At 36.2% G+C, this 22,694-nt stretch overlaps 1 protein-coding gene across 8 annotated transcripts in view; it reads right to left on the bottom strand.

Moving 5' to 3' along the window:
* Window positions 1-22,694, bottom strand: part of SDCCAG8 (SHH signaling and ciliogenesis regulator SDCCAG8) — a 268,342-nt gene that overhangs the window by 170,622 nt on the left and 75,026 nt on the right. For all 8 annotated transcript variants that reach the window (XM_036863025.1, XM_036863052.1, XM_036863043.1 and 5 more), the window contains 2 exons: window positions 9,334-9,486; window positions 1,476-1,610 (listed from right to left, as the gene is read on the bottom strand). In XM_036863025.1, the coding sequence (XP_036718920.1) occupies window positions 1,476-1,610; window positions 9,334-9,486 (288 nt within the window). The remainder of the gene's footprint in view (window positions 1-1,475; window positions 1,611-9,333; window positions 9,487-22,694) is intronic.

The raw sequence follows: 22,694 nt of genomic DNA, 5'->3' as shown, positions 1-22,694 counted from the left end.
AGGAATAAAATTTAAAGACCCCAATTATAATACCAGAACATAATAGTTATACAACCATGGTGTTTAAAACCCAACACCAGTACAAAATTATTATACATAATAAATATCTAAGCATTAGGTCCTGTTTAAAATGACTGTACCCCTTAATTTTATTTTTAAAGTTTCCTCGCCTCACTAATTTCAGTTTAAAATGCATTTGCTAAGTTTATCTGTAACACTTAAATTTCATCTAAAATAAATGAACAAATTAAATTTAACTAGAATTATATTATTCCAGGGTTGGAAGCAGGCTTAAGGCACTCCTCTGATGCTTGAGTCCTTTTGGACAGTTCTAAAGACAAGTAATCATTTTTTACTGTACCATATTTCAACAGAAAGTTCTCTCCTTATAATGAACTGAAAATCCTCATCATAGCTTTCACCTATCAATCCAGGTTAACCATTTCCATCTCTCTGCATCAGTTCCCTTACTTCTACCCCTACCTCCACACAAACACATCAATTATATTGGCAAATATGATATTTTAAGCTTCTACATTAGCTAGCTTGAATTTTAGAAAGCAAATGAAGAACTATATAAATTCAAGGAAAAAAAAGAAAAAATAGGCTTCCTTTCCTAATATATATTAAAGTTAATTTAAATTACTGAGTTATAAAACAATAATGGCATTAAAAATGTGTCCAAATATAGGAAAATATGTTGAGAAGCAAAATGTAGTATGAACTGGGTATGCATTTTAATAAAATTATCTGTGTATGTATTGATGAAAAATAAATTGATTTAATTTATTACATCATGCATGTCCATATTTAGTTACTTAGTTTTAAAGCAATGATTACTGAAATCTACACAGATTTCTAGTGTTTCTTAAACATGTACCTTAGCCAGTTAAGACCATTAAGCATTTTAGTTCTTGGTTCACAAGTTTGTGATGCCCATAGTGCAGACACGGTGATACCACAGTGTAAAGTATAAATTTAAGGACCAACAGAATAAGAAGTTGTAGTATTAGAATCTTGATTTTAGAGAACAGGTCTGAAAGGAATGAGAGATGGAGAATTATGTTAAGCACACTTTTCATGTTATAAATAAATACATGTCTTTTAGTATTATTGTGAAGACCAAACTTATGCAAAAATTACTCCTAGTTGACTAATTCAGATGTACAAGTTTTATCAAGTATTCAATAATTAAAGTAATAAAACTTGTTTATTTACAAGTCTGTCTCAGCAACTTAATCCTTAAGCTCTTTGAGGACATTATTTGTGTCTAATTCATCTTTGTATTTGCAGCACCCAGAAAAGGGCCTGCTGATAATAAGTAAATGTTTGCTGAATGACCGTTATGTGGACCTTAATTATCTTGAAATAGCAAAATTTTTATACTCCAGACTTCTTTTTGAGCTTTTTACACTAGGAAAAAATTTTCAACTAAAATATTTAAGTAATTAGTAAACTAAAATCTCTCTTTGTACCTTTGTGACATCCATTTCCCGGGAAGTAAGCTGGTTTTGAATTTCCTCTAGTTGATTAACAGCTGAAATCTTCTCTCTTGTAATCTTTTCCACCTGAGCCTCCAGTTGGGCAATACTCTGAGATAGGGTCAACATCTGTACGAGGAAATAAAAGTCCTAAATGATAATGTCATTTGACAAAAATATTTTAAATATCTTGAATTAATAAAGTCTCAGCATGGCCACTGGGCTCTCTCTGTAAGTCATTTCTCTGTGGATTGGGTATCTCCATTGCTCTGCATTCTCAATTCATCTCCCTTGACTATCACCTCACGTAGTTACTTTTCTTTTTTTTCTGGTGGTGAGAACTTTTAAGATTTGCTCTCTTAGCTACTTTCAAATACACAGTACAGTACTGTTAACTATAGTCACCATGCTTTTTAAGTATTAAAAATAGAATCAATCAGCAGATATTTATTAAGAAACTTCCATATGCTATACTAACCCTGTAAGAATACCAAAGTTTTATGTCCTTTAAGAATTTCTAACCACCTTATAAAGATATGCCCAATATCTGAAAAATTCAATAAGAATATAAAATAGTATTTTTAAAAAACACGAAGTATTTTAGTAATTTTGTACTATGGTAGACACAAGAATAAAGGTGCTGAATTTATCCTCCATGTTAAAATATATTTCAAATTTTCTTGATATATTATTTATCACCTAAAATTATTTACGTGCACAGTACTTAACACATCACACTGTGTTTAGTTGTCTGTTTCCTCATTAGACGAAGTTCCTCAAGAGCATGTTCCTCAAGAGGTATATGTTTAATGTTTGATGAATGACTGAATCATTAGAATAAATGGCTTTCCTGAGGGACTCTATGGATATCAGGTTCTTAGTTTTTCTTCCCAGGGTCAGAAATGTTTTCTAGACCTTAGACTTAACCTTTATAGTTTTTGGTTTGCAATTACATTTTACTCTGCTCCAGTAGGTCAAACTTTTCTAAGCTATTAATTTCTCATTTGTATTAGCAGTTTTAAAATGATAAAGAAATGCTACCTTGCCCCAGATCAAAATATATGGGATAGCTATCAGTTTTTAATCAGCTAAAATAAAAACTGATAATAAATTTGAAATAATATTTGAAATCTATCATTGTACACTAACATGGGTGTGAATTCAGTTTTACAACTGAAATCAATAACTAAAATTTTGTAATAAAAATCAAGATTACCTTTGTCAACTAATTAAAATTGACAACATGAAAATAATGAGCCCTAGTAGCTATTTTCTAATTTAGACGGTAGATGTATTAATTAACATTCCTGGGGATTGTGGAGAATTGTACATTTAACTTATGGCTGTTTACATGTCCTTCTTTCATCAAGAGATTGGCTACAAATCTAATTTGCACATAAAATTACTTTTACTAATACCAAGCTACAAACTATCCTTATGCAGATTACAATCTGAAAAAAAAATTAAGGTCAAAAGAAGTTAAATGTAACAAATCAAAAATATTAATTGAATTTTCTTAATTTAAAAATTCAAGTTCATGAGTAAGCATATTGTGAATACGTAATTATAGCTTTTCTGGAAACATACAACCATAACAAACTTTAATTACCAGCTACTAAAAACCATATATTACTTATTTATGTGGATCTATGGTAAACATATTAATATTATGTGGTTTTTTTGAAGTAAATGGGCAGACATTTATTTTGCTAATGGTAAATTCTGAGTCAGTTTCTATAGCATGTAACAAATCATACACCTTCCATATGATTCCTTCCCTCTGCCACCCATCACTTCATTCCTCTGCCCACTACCTGTCTGCTCCCTTCTGTCACCCACTTCTCAAGGCCTCCCCTCCTGTTGTCACACCTTCTTTTTCCCCACGCCCACCATCTGGAAGTCAACATTACACTGCAGGAGCTTCTCCATCCACATCTGTTGCAGGGGCAGAAGTAACACAGACAGCTGCAACACTGCTGGATGTCCAGGGTGTTGACATCAGATAAGTCCTTTAAACTTTGACAGGGGCAAGCGAGAGACAAGGACACCCAGGATAGGAGAGCTTGATAGAAATCTCTACACTAAAGCAGTCCCTAGTGTACTGAACGTGGTATAAAGTGGCATTCCTCATTAAAAAGGTACAAGAATTAAGGATTCTAGCAATGGGTTTATCAAGGGAACCAACTGAGAAAATTCACAAACCACAGGGGGCATTCAATAAATAGATGATTGAAGGACTGATTGAACGAACAAACTTAGTGGTTTAGTGCAACCAAAGACCATTACTGATGCCAACAGGCAAACTCACAGCAAGTACTGTTCATGGGGGAATGATTCAAAATCTGTCTAGGTAGAAGGCATCTGCTCTCCTAGAGCTTCCCACACAAATGAAATTTTTAAGCAGTAAGAAGAAAGGAAAGAAGAAAAATAATAAAAAGAAGGAAAGAAAATCTACAAGTCTCACGAGCATTCCTACCACTAGGAAAGCAGGGATGTCTGCTCCAGCACTAAGCATGAGAACTTACAACGTTATGATTAATTGTTCAGACTCCCTATTAAATTAACTTCCTGTGCTAGGCAGTGTGATAATTTTCTCTTTTAATTCCCTTTGGAAAGGAATGTATTGGATTAACTTTCAGTTGAAAAAATGAAAACTTAAGTAATGTTCCCAAGTTCATTCAAGCTAATAAATAAAAAGTAAAGCTGGACTTTATATTAAAATTTGTCTGCTTTTACTAACACAAAGGTCCAAGAAATCTACCCAATAGAGCTAATTCTCTCTTTCACTAGAGTAAGAATAATAGCCACAAGCTAAAATTGTTAAAGGGTCTAACCTAAGCCAGGTATTATATTAGGTACTTTCAAAACGTTATCTCATTTAATCCTATCAATTCCTTGAGTAGATCAACCAAGGATCTACTACTCTGAAATTTGGAGAGGTTAAATGAATTGTTCAAGGTCACATAAAGGTCAAATTGGATTCAACACTAAATCCTTTTACTTCAGAGCTTCTTTCTGCCATTTTCTGTGAGAGTACTTGCTTCAGTGCTAGGATCACTTTCAGCTCTTTATTCATACATCTTTATTTAGGGCAGGATCTTCAGATTAAATGTCAAATAAGGCTTAATGGAGGCAAAAAGAAAAAAAGGACTCAGACTCAGAAATGCATTGTAGGACTTCCCTGGTGGCACAGTGGTTAAGAATCCGCCTGCCAGTGCAGGGGACATGGGTCCGATCCCTGGTGGGGGAATATACCACATGCCACAGAGCAACTAAGCTCATGAGGCATAACTACTGAGCCGGCACTCTAGAGCCCGCGAGCCACAACTACTGAGCCCACGTGCCACAACTACTGAAGCCCATGCGCCTAGAGCCTGTGCTCCGCAACGAGAGAAGGCACTGCAATGAGAAGCCCGCACACCATAACAAAGAGTAGCCCCCGCTCACCACAACTAGAGAAAGCCCGCATGCAGCAATGAAGACCCAATGCGGCCAAAAATAAATAAATGAATAAATAAATTTAAAAAAAAAGAAATGCATTGTATTTCTGTTGCCACTTTCATTCATGAAATAATTATCAGTTTAAGAAAGTTATACATAAAAGCACTTGGAATATTCCCTGGCACAGTTCAGACTTCCTTTATTTCTTCTTATCAGGAATTCTCATCCACATATTTTTACATAGTAGAACTACTCAGCAAGGCAAAAGTTTCCACTAAACAACCCAGGAAAAAAGTCTCCTAGGCATGAACGGTAGCTGATCTTTGCTCTTGATGCCATTCATTCTCTCTCTCAAAGCTCAGCTTGCAACTTTACCTCCCTCCATACCTTACTCATGTTGGTACATCTCCCCCACACTCTGCATTTCTAAATCCTGCCTGTTTTTTTGAAGCTCAGTTAAAATGCCACCTTCTCCACCAAGTGTTCCGTGATCTCTTGCAGACAGAAATCTGTTCTGATCCTCTGAACTCTCAGTATGTTAGTCATGCCTTTCCAATGGCATGGGGCCTTCTTCCTTCCATTTGTATTCCCCTTGTATTCATTCAATAAACATATACTGAACACATTTTATGTGGGAGGAATGTGGCAATAAGGCAATAAGGATGTTAACAAACCATATATGCAAGGGAATCATAGTAAATTAGGGGAGATAATTCAATAAGACTTTGCAATAAATTGAGTTATAGAAGCCCATAGGAGGGGCTCCCAAAAATTTATCATTGGGAGACTGTGAGAAGAGGTGGTATCGAGAACTCTGAAGGATCAGTCAGAGAGGCCAAAGGAAGATTCCTCTAGGCAGTGGGGGTGAGGTGGGGGGTGTGGGGATGGGAGGGGAGGGGCAAAGCCCTGAAAAATCCTGAAATGAAAAAATAGTATGGCAGACTGGCATGTTTGCACATTTGAGGAAGTGCAAGTAGATCAGTATGGTGGTAATACAAGGAAGAAAAGAGAAGGGATATGAGACTGGAGAACGAGAGAGAGGGAAAAAATGTACAATCTTTATGCTATAGTAAAAGATCCTAAATTTTATCCAAGGGGTTATAGAGAGACAAGAAAGGATTTTAAAGCAAGAGACTGACATATTGACGTGTTCATTTTAGAAAGATCATCCTTGGATCTTTGGGTAAGAGAACAGATAAGGAGGTGAGACCAGAAGCAAGGGGCTTCTACCACTTGGGGCTGCAGGAATCACCCAAGGGTAAGATATGGAGAGCAGTGGGATGGAGAGACAGGGCAATGTAAAATCAGTAGGGGCCTGAAACTCTAGAACTTGGTGACTTGATGTACAGGGTGAGGGAGAAGGAGGAAACAAGGATGACAGCAAGATTTCTGAGTTGGGCAAATGGATGAATGAATAGTAGTTCTACTATGAGAGGGAAGATGGGAAGTGAAGCTGGTTTGGGAGCTCACTAGAGAGCTAAAGATTTAGGAATCAATACCATATATATGAAATTAAAGCCACAGTAGTGCTAAAGACATCTAAATCTAAAGCTCTCTGCTAAACTCTAGAACCTCCTATCAAGGTGCTTTCTGGATGTGTCTCCTTCATTATCTCAAAGGCACCTTAAACTCAGAGTAACCTAAAAGGCACACATCATCATTCTCCCAAATCAAGAATATGATTCAGAGAAATCAAAGAAACAGAACCTTTTAAGGAGAATAGGAACGAAAAAATATTCACTAAAAATAGCACAAGGAGGTCTCCAGTGAACACAGCAATGGTAATTTCATTGGCTATGGGCACAGAAGCTGAAATGTAGTGGGCTGAAGAGTGAATGAGTGGTAAGAAAATGAAGACAACATGTATGGACAAATCTTTCAAGAAACTTGACTATTAAGGGGAAGAGTAAGGAGGGATATGGAATTACTAAGGTGGCTTCCAGCCTTGGCCACACATTGGAATCACCTGCACAATTTTTTAAAATACTGACCCCTAGATCCTACCCTCAGATATTCCCCCATAATTCGTTTGGGATGCAGATTGGGCAATGAGAGTTTTGGAATTTCTGTGTAGCCAAGATTGAGAATGACTGGATTAGAAGAAAGATTGTTTCTTTCAACAGGTGAGAGAAATTTGAGACTATTTTCCTTAAAGATAAGGAAAAGGCTATAGTGAAGGACAAAGGTTGAAGATTCAGAAGAGAGTGGGGAACTAATGGAAATAGGTCCCTGAGGTGGTGGAAGAGGATGGGATTCAGAGCAAGAGGAACGGATTAGGATTAAGCCACTCCCATTCTGACATGGTTGCAGTACAGGTAAAATTTTACTTTAGGCAGAGGTGGGGGGGAGATAAATAAGGTGATTACCATGTAATGGCTGTCAACTTTCTTTGCGAGGTAAGTAAGGCTCTCTGCTGAGAATGAGGGGAGAGTTGGTATGGTAGAGAATTTGAGGGGAATAAAAGTGATTTGAAATAGTCCTTGAAAAATGTGTCTTAGATACCAACACTTCCCACCTAGACTATTATAATTACCTCCCACCTGATCTCCAGGGGTTTATTCTGGTCCTCCTTCAAATCTATTGACAGATAATTTTTCTCAAATATAAATGGGATCATGACACTGCCCAATTTACTGCCATTCAATGGTTTCCCTTCACTTTTGGATAACATTTAAAACCTTTCACATGCATTTTAAGACCATTCATGATTTGGTCCTTGCATACTTCTCCAAACTCATCTTCCACTACTCTGGCCCTTACTTCCTATGCTCCAGTCACCTGAGCCCTCTCTAAATTCCTAGAAAGTATGATGCTTTCTAGCTTCAGAGCCTTGGGAGTGTTGTTTTCCTGGGTCTGAAACTCTTCCCCTCAACTCTTCACCTGACCACTCCTACTCAACTCTTTTGAGCCTCATTTGCAAAACCTCTTTCTTAGGAAAGTCTTCCATGACTGCCCAGACTAAGTTATAGTTGCCTGTTACACATTCTCATGGTACTCTATACCGTACCTTCATGCCTTTATCATAGTGGTAAAAACTCATTTGTGGAAGTATGTGTTTAATGTCTACCTCTCCCACAAGTCTATAAACTTCATGAGGTAACTGCATTGGTCCTGTGACTACCACATTCCCAGGACCTCCAATTAATATCTGTTGAATCCTGAATGAACGGGAGAGAGAGGAATGCATAGGAGGACTGCTAGAAAGCACCAACAGAATGGTGGACATTGAACCATAAGTGTATGATGGTGTCATCTGCAAGATTATAGGATTTTTCTTCACTAGCTGAGATCACCAATCCAGGTCAGAGAATGTAGATAATTAGATTGACCTATAAGTAGGTTTTGACAGGCACAATTTTTTAAAAAAGATAAGAAAACAAGGGAGTTTACCTTGGCTCAGGTAAGGTTAAGACTTAAAACTCACTGGGCAGAATTTGTGATTTTTCTCTTTATATAGCCTTAGGCTTACACACTGCCTTGCACACGGCAGCTACTCAGTAGATATTTGCTGAATGAGTTAATTACCACATGTTTAAGACAGCATGTAGGGTATAAGCTGTGAGCCTGCTTTGAAAAAACAGAACATGTAACCATTGTTTGGGTTACTTCAGGGACCACATCTTGCTCAATTTTACTTAACTGTAGCAACTTTAAAGCTAGGTTCCACTAAACTCTGTATTCTAGTTTGTTACTGTTTTTCAAACACTGCCCATCTCGTTATCTGTTCCTTTTGCCTCTAATTTCTCCCTTCCATGTATTCATCTGGTTATAGTCATTATTCATCATGTAATTTGTTAGAACCTATTTTGTACAGAGTATATCTTCACTTTTTTTTTGGTTACTTGGTTTCTTACAAGTGTTTTACCTTCTTAAAGTCTAATTTAGGAGTGGGGGATGAAATGGGGGAGTCATCTCTCCTTGATTTAACCAAGCTTGAAGTAAAATCTGGATATCTGCAGAGCACCTGCTCTCCTCTGACAAACAGAGAGGGAATCAAACAGAATGGCAGGATTAGAGTAAATTTCACATTTTCCTATCATGAAATCTAATTGATTATTTTCTTTGGAAAGGTCAGAGAATATAACTTTTATTGAGAAACACATTGAAGAATAGAAAATTTTTATGAACTCTAAGTTATAAGCAACTTGACTACTTAAATGGTTTAAACATGTAAGATCATTTGAGGGAGGCTCAAGAGGGAGGTGATATGGGGATATATGTATACTTATAGCTGATTCACTTTGTTGTACAACAGAAACTAACACAACATTGTAAAGCAATTATATTCCAATAAAGATATTAAAAAAAAATTTTAAATAAACATCATTCAAGAATTGCAGCCTGTAGACTCATCAACTACATCACCACATTTCTTCTGCAATGTCGATAACAAATTGAACCCTTTAAATACCTTTGAGCCCATGTCCTCTCTTTCTTTTGCTATTTCTCTTTTCATCATCTCTTTCTCAAAGGCTCTTTTTTCTTGCTGAGATGCGAGTTCTTTCTCAAGCCGCTCTGTCTGCCTCTCCAGTTCATTCTTCAACTGTTCGCACTGGATTAAAGCCTGCCAGAATAAGACAGAGTGAAATGGGACCTTAGAATTTAGAAGAAATAAGGGGGAAATGAGACAATTAAGCTTTGATTTTATTTAAAATAGTTACAACTCACTGTAAAGTTAAAGTAAAGAATATTTTTATATTTGTTTGTCGATACCACTTACTGATTCATATGTTACATGTATTCAAATTTTACATGTATTCAAATGTTGTATTTATTCACGTATTTCAGTTTGCACAATTAAGGCTATATTAACTAATCAACTAAGAAAATTCAGGTAACAAACCTTGATAAGGGCCACAGAGGAGTCTGAATTTTATAAAAGGGGATCAGAAAAACCAAGTGTTCTAGTATTTTCAATTATATATCATGTTTATACTACAAGAAATATATAAGTATCTAATTTAACTGAGTTTTCATCTGGACATGGTTAAAAATTATTTGTACTCTAAATGATAAACAGATCAAAATTTTAAGATGAGATGTATTTATCATTACATACAGGCATTTATTGTTTAACATTATATAATAACTGAGTTTCCTTAAATATAAGTAAGATAAGATTTGGTTCACTCTCCTTACACACATAACTAAAGTAAAAATTAGGTAATAATCAAGTTTAGATAAGGAAAGGCTCAAAACAGCATTTACTACCTAGTTTTGTAAAATGAGAAGTGTTATATTTCATTTCTGGCAATTTAAAAGTCGATAATTGTCCTTTAGTTTAAATTTCCCACTCTGAATTTCCAGAAGTAAAATTCTCTCTAACTTCCTTTTGGCTATATTTACAATATCGTTATGCATAACACACAATAATAAACTAAATTCAAAATCTCAAGAAAAAAATAAAATTAAGGTGCTTGACATAGAAAATCTGAGTCATACTATGGTGTCTTAGTCTCATCCCAGTGGCTCCTCATAATATCTTCCTCACTCAACCTCTACGTGTTCCCCCGAATTGAGAGAAAGAAACTCAAGTCTCATATGACTTATATACTATGTAATTATAACTTGATAGTCGCAGTTGTTGTTAATGGAGATGGAAGCAGTCTCAGTAAAGCACTGTAAGCTCTAGGCATTGCTATGCTTCCCTCTGGTGAAAGCTATAATAAATATAGACAATAAATATCTAGGATATGTGAATTTTCTTCTTTTTATCATGAGAGCATTAAACCCTAATTTCTTTCAAAGTCTTCTGGAAATGTTCTATACTCCTAGGCATAAAAAAATGAGGATAAAATGCAACTGTCCCAGATTAACTGAAAAGCAAATAAAATGCCTGAAAAAAGATTCTCCTAGGGAGTTACTCCCAAGTCCAATTCTAGTTGAAAATGTCTGGAAAATAAAATTTTACATTAGATTTTAAAAGAAATGGAAAAGCATAATTTTTCTATAATTTAAACCCTTGGAGCTTGAAATACTATGAATTAGAGATTTTTGCGCTTCAGAACACAATTGCTCTTGTGTAAAATATTTTTTATGAACCTAATAAAAATGTTCATAATGTTCACTGATATATGAATATCATGAAGGGCTAAAATTATTATGGAGTATAAACTAATATATTTAATCAGAAGGTTTTTCATTGAATAAAAACTCAGGAATCAACCTTATTAGGTACAGGAACAGTGGAAGGAACTGCTGAAGATCAGGCTAACATGAAGAGCAACTAAAGAGTCAATTCAAAGAATTCAATCAATTCAAGAACAGGGAACAGTACATGATCCTGACAGGTAAGAGGCCTAATGCTAAGATGATATAAACAAAAAGCACAAGTGAGAAGTTGTAAATCACTTAAACAAAACCGTTGCTGGAGCCTTGGTTTCGTGGATGGCCTTCTATGAGGAGTAGCCACCACTGAGAGGTGATGGTGAGTACGAAAGCAGTAATGAAACACTGAATAAAAATATTAGGTTAAAAACTGGATATTGATCACTCTCGGTTTGTAGCCAATGATTCCATATAAAATAGCTTTTGCTTTTATTTGTTTTGATTTTAATATATATGTCTGGTCACAACGAAGAAAATATTAAGTAACATTTGGAATTAGAAAAGTCATTTAATCTTACAATGGTCCTCATATACAAGATTTGGGTTTACTAAATAAATATTTATACATTCTTTCCATTAAAGCCTTGTCTTTTAATTCTAAGACTCACTCTCCTAGTTTTCAGAATCCCAGATGACTCAGTACTCCCTGATTATACTCCATATAATCATTCAGTAAAGGCATATAACCGAATCGTCAAAGACTATTGACCAAAAAGTTCGTTTGGGTTTTTCCATAAGATGTTTGGCCAACCCAATTAACTGATAGATCTTCACAGGTGACCAAGTTAATTTGGGATCTGCGGCTGCCATTTCTCCTAGTAGTTCCCAAGGTCGTGGTTCCTTCCTTTCCCTGAGCACAATCCCTTTCTTGGTGGAAATGGCTGTAGGACTTCGGGAGTTGGGGATTTACACAACCCTCACCCTCCAGTAGACTCAATCTTCAAAGGGCCTTTTCTCTTCTGGGAAATTTATTTGTGGTCATTCTTTGCTGGCCACAGTAACACATTTTTCAAAACATAATTTATTGGACTTGATATTCCCAGTCCTAGTTTTATTAAACCAAAAAGTATGCACTACTATCTTAATGGAGTCAAAACATTTTCCAAAATAAATTTGTACCTAGTCAACTCAATTCTTAAAATAGGGAAACTCTTTAGGAAATATAAAAGTCCTTCCCAAGTGCTAGGGTTAGGTTCCTAGATATCCTTGTGATCAAAGAATTCATGATTATAGGATTAAAGAATTATGAGGAATAATACAGTCCACACTTATGAACATAAACTTAAAAATTTATGAAAATGCTTTCATTTTTATGAAATATAGCCCACAAAATAAAAATGATTTTCAACATGTTTTAGGCATTTACTTTAAAAATAATGCACACTAGTGATTATTAATTTATAAACTCGTCCTTACTAGGAACCTATCAGTCAGTCTATCCCTATCTCCCATTTTCAATATATTTATAATTTGTTTTTGTCTTGTGGGAGATAGTGTACATATCAAGAAACATTATATTCTACATTTGTGCTTGCAATCAAATGCTCAAGGCTTTTCTGATTTTCCTTTTACTTCGGGTTTCTAATTCTTGCCTTTCTGATTCCGCTGTAGTCTAAGGAAAACAATAATTTGAATACTTAAAAAGGAAAAAAAAAGTTTGGGGGGACATTTATTCAACCTTCTGGATGGGTATTTTTTTAAAAATATTTCTTTAGAGGATTATCTCATTATAGATATGCTCATGGGAACATCATGCCAAAGCCAACAATTTCCCTTCCAATAGAGGCAGGCAGGTCTAAGGCCTAGTTAACCTTTTTATCTTGTAGCTTTACCAAAACATCACTGCAAAAACCTCTACTTTTCTACCTTTATTTATTCCCAGGTTAATTTTTTCTTTTAAAATTATTCCCAGTTGTAATGACTTGCAAATTTCAAAGAAAAACAAAAACATTTATTGATCACTTACTGTGTGCCATATACTTTCCTAAATGGCTTACATGGATTAATTTATTTAACTCTCTCACTGAATTTTAAGTGGCTTTTATCACTCTGTTGATAAGAAACTGAGGCTTTGAGACATTAAGTAACTTGCCCAAGAGCACAGACCTAGAAAGTGACAGAATAGGGATTTGATCCAAAGAAGTTACACAACTGAATCCATGCATGGCATTATAATTTTCTCATGTTATAGATTTATTTTCTGATAAAATTCTCAGGTGCTTTCATTGCCACTGTAAAAGTATATATAGTCTGTCCTCCTTATCTGCAGGTTCTGTATTCACAGTTTCTGCATCCAAAGTTTCAACCAGTCACAGACTTCTGTCCTGGAACCAATCCCCCATGGATAAAGAGGGAGGACTGAATATGATATGACATGATATAATACAATATTAATGTAATGTAATGTAATTGCTTCTACTTATTTAGCATGCAATATGCAAAATAGAACACTAGATGGCAACAAATGTTAAGGAACTATAAGAAGAAAGTAACCATTTCGTAACTCAGTAATAAAGTAGTTGGTTTTAAAATTAAAATATGTATGCTGTTTTACTTTTTAATCTCAGAAAGCAAAATTCCTAATACTTTTTTTTTTTTACATCCTTATTGGAGTATAATTGCTACAATGTTGTGTTAGTTTCTGCTGTACAACAAAGTGAATCAGCTATATGCATACATATATCCCCATATCCCCTCCCTCTTGAGCCTCCCTCCCACCCTTCCTCTCCCACCCGTCTAGGTCGTCACAAAGCACCGAGCTGATCTCCTTGTGCTATGCAGCAGCTTCCCACTAGCCATCCATTTTACATTTGGTAGTGTATATATGTCAATGCTACTCTTTCGCTTCGTCCCAGCTTCCCCTTCCCCCCCGGCGTCCTCAAGTCCATTCTCTACATCTGCGTCTTTATTCCTGTCCTGCTACTAGGTTCATCAGTACCATCCTTCTAGATTCCATATATACACGTTAGCATATGGTATTTGTTTTTCTTTTTCTGACTTACTTCACTCTTTATGACAGACTCTAGGTCCATCCACCTCACTACAAATAACTCAATTTCATTTCTTTTTATGGCTGAGTAATATTCCACTGTATGTATGTGCCACATCTTCTTTATCCATTCATCTGTCAATGGACATTTAGGTTGCTTCCATGCCCTGACTATCGTAAATAGTGCTGCAATGAACATTGTGGTACATGACTCTTTTTGAATTATGGTTTTCTCAGGGTATGTGCCCAGTAGTGGGATTGCTGGGTCATATGGTAGTTGTATTTTTAGTTTTTTAAGGAATCTCTATACTGTTCTCCATAGTGGCTGTATCAATTTACATTCCCACCAACAGTGCAGGAGGGTTCACTTTTCTCCACACCCTCTCCAGCATTTATTGTTTGTAGATTTTTTGATGATGGACATTCTGACCAGTGTGAGATGATACCTCATTTTGGTTTTGATTTGCATTTCTCTAATAATTAGTGATGTCGAGCATCTTTTCATGTGTTTGTTGACAATCTGTAAATCTTCTTTGGAGAAATGTCTATTTAGGTCTTCTGCCCATTTTTGGATTGGGTTGTTTTTTTGATATTGAGCTGCATGAGCTGCTTGTATATTTCGGAGATTAATCCTTTGTCAGTTGCTTCGTTTGCAAATACTTTCTCCCCTAATATGTTTTAACATACCTTAGAGATAAAAATTACCAGACTTGCACCGCAGTTTGTAAACTGCTTAGAAATCAATCCTTGAATTATTACTAACTCAGTGAAAAATAGATTTACAATACACAATAGCCTTTCTAGTTCTTAACCATTAAGATTTTAAAAGCACTAATTACAAAAATTCATACTAATATTTAAAGCTAATAACTAACTTTACTTCAGTTCAACAACATTTATTGTACAATTAATATGTAAATGGCCATGTGAAGAATACAATGATAGATGTCACAGACTTGGTTTTTAAGGTCTTTTGGTGGAGAGGACTATGTAAACAGCCACAAAAATTATACACAGCTCACTAGGAATACAGAGAAGGAAGAGATTAATTCAAACAAGAAGGTGCTGGGGAAAACTTCTGGGAAGACTGCCATCTGAGTTGCCCCTCATAGAATAAATAGATACTTCACAGATGGATACAGTGAAGAAAAATACAGCATGAGCAAATTCATGGAAATAGTCAATTGTAGGTCACGTTATAGAAACAGCACAGGTTATATGAAAACTTGTAGTGAAAGATAAGGCTAGAAAAGTTAGAGTGGGACCATATTGTGAAAGATCTGGAAGGTCATGCTAAGGATTTGTCTTTTATTCTACTGCAAGAAGAGAGCTGCCTGAACAGGAAGATTTACAGTTTAGGAAAACTTTGGCAGCAATGTGAAAGATATACTGGAATTGAAAGAGACCTGAGGGAGACCAATTAGAAGGCTATTGCAATAGGCCGCATAAGAATATGTGAAGACTTGAACCAGAGCAGGAGTATAGGAATGGAAGCTGCGGGCATAACTTAGTAGGGGTTTTTGAAGAGATGGTGAGAGTTTGATAACTGATTGGATGTTGAGAGTGAGGAATGGGGAGGACCGAAGATATTTTAAAGGTTCCAAGCCAGGGCTATTGGTAAGATGATAATACCATTATCTGAAAAAAGATAATAGAGAAAATTGTAGAAGTAAAAGGAGTGATGGACAGTAAGGAGGAGAGAATTTACAATTTGGTGGTGTAGAGTTTCAGATGCTAATGGCATATCATCCATGTAAAGAGGTCTAGTAGCAGCAAGAAATGTAGGTCTGGGGCACAGAGGAGTTCTTAGAGCTAAAGGCACAATGTGGGTGTGGTCAAGTGAGGGGGAGACACAAAGTCCTGGAAATTAGGGCAACATGGCTGGACGGCTAGGAACTGACTGAGGAATGTATGCATTCTAGGCTTGTGGAAAACAAGTTAAAAGACAAGTGGAAGAGTAGACAAGAGCAATGCAAAGAGGACCCACAGAGTGAAACATCAGATTAATCAAGGGGAAATGATGATATGTTATGCTAGTACAGTTAATGTCTTCCTGGAGTTGGGTCAAATGAGGACTGAGATGAAGTCACTGGCTTTAGTAATCAGGAAGTGACTGGTGACCATAATGTGACCAATTCAGTAGCATGAAATCAGACTACAATTTGTTAAAAGCCTGACTGCAATGTGTTCAGAAGTGAATGGAAAGCTACAAAGGTAAAAACAATGGAGAAGGAAGGATGGAAGATACAAGAAAGATGTGATAACAAATGTCTCAATGTCCCTGAAACCCTAGAAGTAGGAGATATCAAGAACTTAGAGAGATTCATCTTGGGAAGTAAGAGGACCAGATAAGCAAGAAAAAAATGAGAAGACACATTCAAAGGATGAGAAAGTGTTCATGAGGCTCTTGTCAGTTGGTTGTGATCTCAGTAAAGTAGGTTAGCTATTGAGAGTGAGGTGCTAAGAGTGGAGTTGGGAAAGTGAAGAAAGTGGAATTCCTGTCTAGTCTAAAGTACATGTGGTAGGGAGACCTTCAAGAAGGTGGAGGAGTAAGACGTGGAGATCACCTTCCTCCCCACAGATACATCAGAAATACATCCACATGTGGAACAACTCCTAGAGAACACCTATTGAACGCTGGCACAAGATATCAGACTTCCCAAAAGATGCCCTCAGGTGACCTACACGCAGAGGCGGGGCCAAAGCCGAAGCTGAACCCCAGGAGCTGTGCGACCAAAGAAGAGAAAGGGAAATCTTTCCCAGCAGCTTCAGGAGCAGCAGATTAAATCTCCACAATCAACTTGATGTACCCTGCATCTGTGGAATACCTGAATAGGCAATGGATCATCCCAAAATTGAGATGGTGGACTTTGGGAGCAACTGTAGACTTGGGGTTTGTTTTCTGCATCTCATTTGTTTCTGGTTTTATGTTTATCTTAGTTTAGTATTTAGAGTTTATTATCATTGGTAGATTTGTTTATTGATTTGGTTGCTTTCTTCTTCCTTTTTTTATATATATAGATATATGTATTTTTTTCTTTTTCTCTTTTTGTGACTGTGTATGTATATGCTTCTTTGTGTGATTTTCTCTGTATAGCTTTGCTTTTACCATTTGTCCTAGGGTTCTATCTATCCGTTTTTTGTTTTGTTTTTTTGTATAGTTTTTAGTGCTTGTTATTCATGGATTTGTTTTTAGGTTTGGTTGCTCTCCTCTTTTATTCTTTTTTATTACTTTAAAATTTTTTATATTTAATAATTTTTTATTTTAATAATATTATTTTATTTTACTTTCTTCTTTCTTTTTTTCTTTTTTTCTCCCTTTTCTTCTGAGCCATGTGGCTGACAGGGTCTTGGTGCTCCGGCCGGGTGTCAGGCCTGTGCCTCTGAGGTGGGAGAGCTGAGTTCAGGACATTGGTCCACCAGAGAAATCCTGGCTCCATGTAATATCAAACAGCGAAAGCTCTCCCAGAGATCTCCATCTCAAGGCTAAGACCTAGCTCCACTCAACGACCAGCAAGCTCCAGTGCTGGACACCCAATGCCAAACAACTAGCAAGACAGGAACACAACCCCATCCATTAGCAGAAAGGCTGCCTAAAATCATAATAACGTCACAGACACCTCAAAACACACCACTGGACGTGGTCCTGCCCAACAGAAAGACAAGATCCAGCCTCATCCACCAGAACACAGGCAATAGTCCCCTCCACCAGGAAGCCTACACAACCCACTGAACCAACCTTAGCCACTGAAGGCAGATACGAAAAACAGCAGGAACTACGAACCTGCAACCTGCAAAAAGGAGACCCCAAACACAGTAAGTTAAGCAGAATGAGAAGACAGAGAAACACACAGCAGATGAAGGAGCAAGGTAAAAACCCACCAGACCAAACAAATGAAAAGGAAATAGGCAGTCTACCTGAAAAAGAAGTCAGAGTAATGATAGTAAAGATGATCCAAAATCTTGGCAATAGAATGGAGAAAATACAAGAAACGTTTAACAAGGACCTAGAATAACTAAAGAGCAAAGACACAATGATGAACAACACAATAAATGAAATTTAAAATTCTCTGGAAAGAATCAATAGCAGAATAACTGAGGCAGAGGAATGGATAAGTGACCTGGAAGATAAAATAGTGGAAATAACTACTGTAGAGCAGAATAAAGAAAAAAAAAATGAGAAGAATTGAGGACAGTCCTAGAGACCTCTGGGACAACATTAAACACAACAACATTCGAATTATAGGGGTCCCAGAAGAAGAAAAGAAAAAGAAAGGGACTGAGAAAATACTTAAAGAGATTATAGTTGAAAACTTCCCTAATATGGGAAAGGAAATAGTCAATCAAGTCTAGGAAGCTCAGAGAGTCCCATACAGGATAAACCCAAGGAGAAACATGCCAAGACTCATATTAATCAAACTATCAAAAATTAAATACAAAGAAAAAATATTCAAAGCAGCAAGGGAAAGACAACAAATAACATACAAGGGAATCCCCATAAGGTTAACAGCTGATCTTTCAGTAGAAACTCTGCAAGCCAGAAGGGAGTGGCAGGACATATTTAAACTGACGAAAGGGAAAAACCTACAACCAAGATTACTCTACCCAGAAAGGATCTCATTCAGATTCGACAGAGAAATTAAAACCTTTACAGACAAGCAAAAGCTAAGAGAATTCAGCACCACCAAACCAGTTGTACAACAAATCCTAAAGAAACTTCTCTACACAGGAAACACAAGAGAAGGAAAACGCCTACAATAACAAACCCAGAACAATTATGAAAATGGTAATAGGAACATACATATCGATAATTACCTTAAATGTAAATGGATTAAATGCTTCAGCCAAAAGACACAGAATGGCTGAATGGATACAAAAACAATACCCATATATATGCTGTCTACAAGAAACCTACTTCAGACCTAGGGACACATACAGACTGAAAGTGAGGGGATGGAAAAAGATATTCCATGCAAATGGAAATCAAAAGAAAGCTGCAGTAGCAATTCTGATATCAGAAAAAATAGACTTTAAAATAAAGACTATTACAAGAGACCAAGAAGGACACTACATAATGATCAAGGGATCAATCCAAGAAGAAGATATAACAATTGTAAATATTTATGCACCCAACATAGGAGCACCTCAATACATAAGGCAAATGCTAACAGCCATATAAGGGGAAATCGACGGTAACACAATCATAGTAGGGGACTTTAACACGCCACTTTCACCAATGGACAGATCATTCAAAATGAAAATAAATAAGGAAACACAAGCTTCAAATGATACACTAAACAAGATGGACTTAAATGATATTTATGGGACATTCCGTCCAAAAACAACAAAATACACTTTCTTCTCAAGTGCTCATGGAATATTCTCCAGGATCGATCATACCTTGGGTCACAAATCAAGTCTTGGTAAATTTAAGAAAACTGAAATCATATCAACTATCTTTTCTGACCACAATGCTATGAGAGTAGATATCAATTACAGGAAAAAAAACTGTAAAAATATACAAACACATGGAGGTTAAACAATACACTACTAAATAACCAACAGATCAGTGAAGAAATCAAAGAGGAAATCAAAAAATACTTAGAAACAAATGACAATGAAGACACGATGACCCAAAACCTATGGGATGCAGCAAAAGCAGTTCTAAGAGGGAAGTTTATAGCAATACAATCCAACCTCAAGAAACAAGAAACATCTCAAATAAACCACCTAACCTTACACCTAAGGCAATTAGAGAAAGAAGAACAAAAACACCCCAAAGTTAGCAGAAGGAAAGAAATCATAAAGATCAGATCAGAAATAAATGAAAAAGAAATGAAGGAAACAATAGCAAAGATCAATAAAACTAAAAGCTGGTTCTTTGAGAAGATAACCAAAATTGATAAACCATTAGCCAGACTCATCAAGAAAAAAAGGGAAAAGACTCAAATCAATAGAATTAGACATGAAAAAGGAGAAGTAACAACTGACACTGCAGAAAAACAAAGGATCATGAGAGATTACCACAATCAACTATATGCCAATAAAATGGACAACCTGGAAGAAATGGACAAATTCTTAGAAAAGCACAACTTTCTGAGACTGAACCAGGAAGAAATAGAAAATATAAACAGACCAATCACAAGCACTGAAATTGAGACTGTGAATAAAAATCTTCCAACAAACAAAACCCAGGACCAGATGGCTTTACAGGCGAATTCTATCAAACATTTAGAGAACAGCTAACACCTATCTTTCCCAAACTCTTCCAAAATATAGCAGAGGGAGGAATACTCCCAAACTCATTCTACGAGGCCACCATCACCCTGATACCAAAACCAGACAAAGATGTCACAAAGAAAGAAAACTACAGGCCAATATCACTGATGAACATAGATGCAAAAATCCTCAACAAAATACTAGCAAACAGAATTCAACAGCACATTAAAAGGATCATACACCATGATCAAGTGGGGTTTATCCCAGGAATGCAAGGGTTCTTCAATATACGCAAATCAATCAATGTGATATTAGCAAATTGAAGGAGAAAAACCACATGAACATCTCAATAGATGCAGAGAAAGCTTTTGACAAAATTCAACACCCATTTATGATAAAAACCCTCCAGAAAGTAGGCACAGAGGGAACTTACCTCAACATAATAAAGGCCATATATGACAAACCCACAGCCAACGTCGCTCTCAATGGTGAAAAACTGAAACCATTTCCACTAAGATCAGGAACAATACAAGGCTGTCCACTCTCACCACTGTTATCGAACATAGCTTGGCAAGTTTTAGCCACAGCAATCAGAGAAGAAAAAGAAATAAAAGGAATCCAAATCGGAAAACAAGAAGTAAAGCTGTCACTGCTTGCAGATGACATGATACTATTCACAGAGAATCCTAAAGATGCCACCAGAAAACTACTAGAGCTAATCAATGAATTTGGTAAAGTAGCAGCATACAAAATTAATGCACAGAAATCTCTTGCATTCCTATACACTAATGATGAAAAATCTGAAAGAGAAATTAAGGAAACACTCCCATTTACCACTGCAACAAAAAGAATAAAATAGCTAGAAATAAACCTACCTAAGGAGACAGAAGACCTGCATGCAGAAAACTATAAGATACTGATAAAAGAAATCAAAGATGATACAAACAGATGGAGAGATATACCATGTTCTTGGATTGGAAGAATCAACATTGTCAAAATGAGTATACTACCCAAAGCAATCTACAGATTCAGTGCAATCCCTATCAAATTACCAATGGCATTTTTCACAGAAGTATAACAAAAAATTTCACAATTTGTATGGAAACACAAAAGACCCTGAATAGCCAAAGCAATCTTGAGAAAGAAAAACGGAGCTGGAAGAATCAGGCTGACTTCAGACTATACTACAAAGCTACAGTAATCAAGACAGTATGGTACTGGCACAGAAACAGAAATAGAGATCAATGGAACAGGATAGAAAGCCCAGAGATAAACCCATGCACATATGGTCACCTTATTTTTGATAAAGGAGGCAAGAATGAACAATGGAGAAAAGACAGCTTCTTCAATAAGCGGTGCTGGGAGAACTGGACAGCTACATGTAAATGAATGAAATTAGAACACTCCCTAACACCATACACAAAAATAAACTCAAAATGGCTTAAAGACCTAAATGTAAGGCCAGACACCATAAAACTCTTAGAGGAAAACATAGGCAGAACACTCTATGACATAAATCACAGCAAGGTCCTTTTGACCCACCTCCTAGAGTAATGGAAATAAAAATAAAAATACACAAATGGGACCTAATGAAACTTAAAAGCTTTTGCACAGCAGAGGAAACCATAAACAAGACGAAAAGACAACGCTCAGAATGAGAGAAAATATTTGCAAATGAAGCAACTGACAGAGGATTAATCTCCAAAATTTACAAGCAGCTCATGCAGCTCAATATCAAAACAACAAACAACCCAATCCAAAAATGGGCAGAAGACCTAAATAGGCATTTCTCCAAAGAAGATATACAGATAACCAACAAACACATGAAAGGATGCTCAACATCACTAATCATTAGAGAAATGGAAATCAAGACTACAATGAGGTATCACCTCACACTGGTCAGAATGGCCATCATCAAAAAATCTACAAACAATAAATGCTGGAGAGGGTGTGGAGAAAAGGGAACCCTCTTGCACTGTTGGTGGGAATGTAAATTGATACAGCCACTATGGAGAGCAGTATGGAGGTTCCTTTAAAAACTAAAAATAGAACTACCACATGACCCAGCAATCCCGCTACTGGTCATATACCCTGAGAAAACCATAATTCAAAAAGAGTCATGTACCACAATGTTCATTGCAGCTCTATTTACAATAGCCAGGACATGGAAGCAACCTAAGTGTCCATCTACAGATGAATGGATAAAGAAGATGTGGCACATATATACAATGGAATATTACTCAGCCATAAAAAGAAACGAAATTGAATTATTTGTAGTGAGGTGGATGGACGGAGAGTCTGTCATACAGCGTGAAGTAAGTCAGAAAGAGAAAAACAAATACCGTATGCTAACACATATATATGGAATCTAAAAAAAAAAAAAAAAGGTTCTGAAGAACCTAGGGGCAGGACAGGAATAAAGACACAGACATAGAGAATGGACTTGAGGACATGGG

This window comes from Balaenoptera musculus, chromosome 1 (genome assembly GCF_009873245.2).
Source record: "Balaenoptera musculus isolate JJ_BM4_2016_0621 chromosome 1, mBalMus1.pri.v3, whole genome shotgun sequence".
NCBI lineage: Eukaryota > Metazoa > Chordata > Mammalia > Artiodactyla > Balaenopteridae > Balaenoptera > Balaenoptera musculus.
Note: the sequence above shows the minus strand (reverse complement) of the source record. Positions and strands in the feature narration are given on the sequence as shown.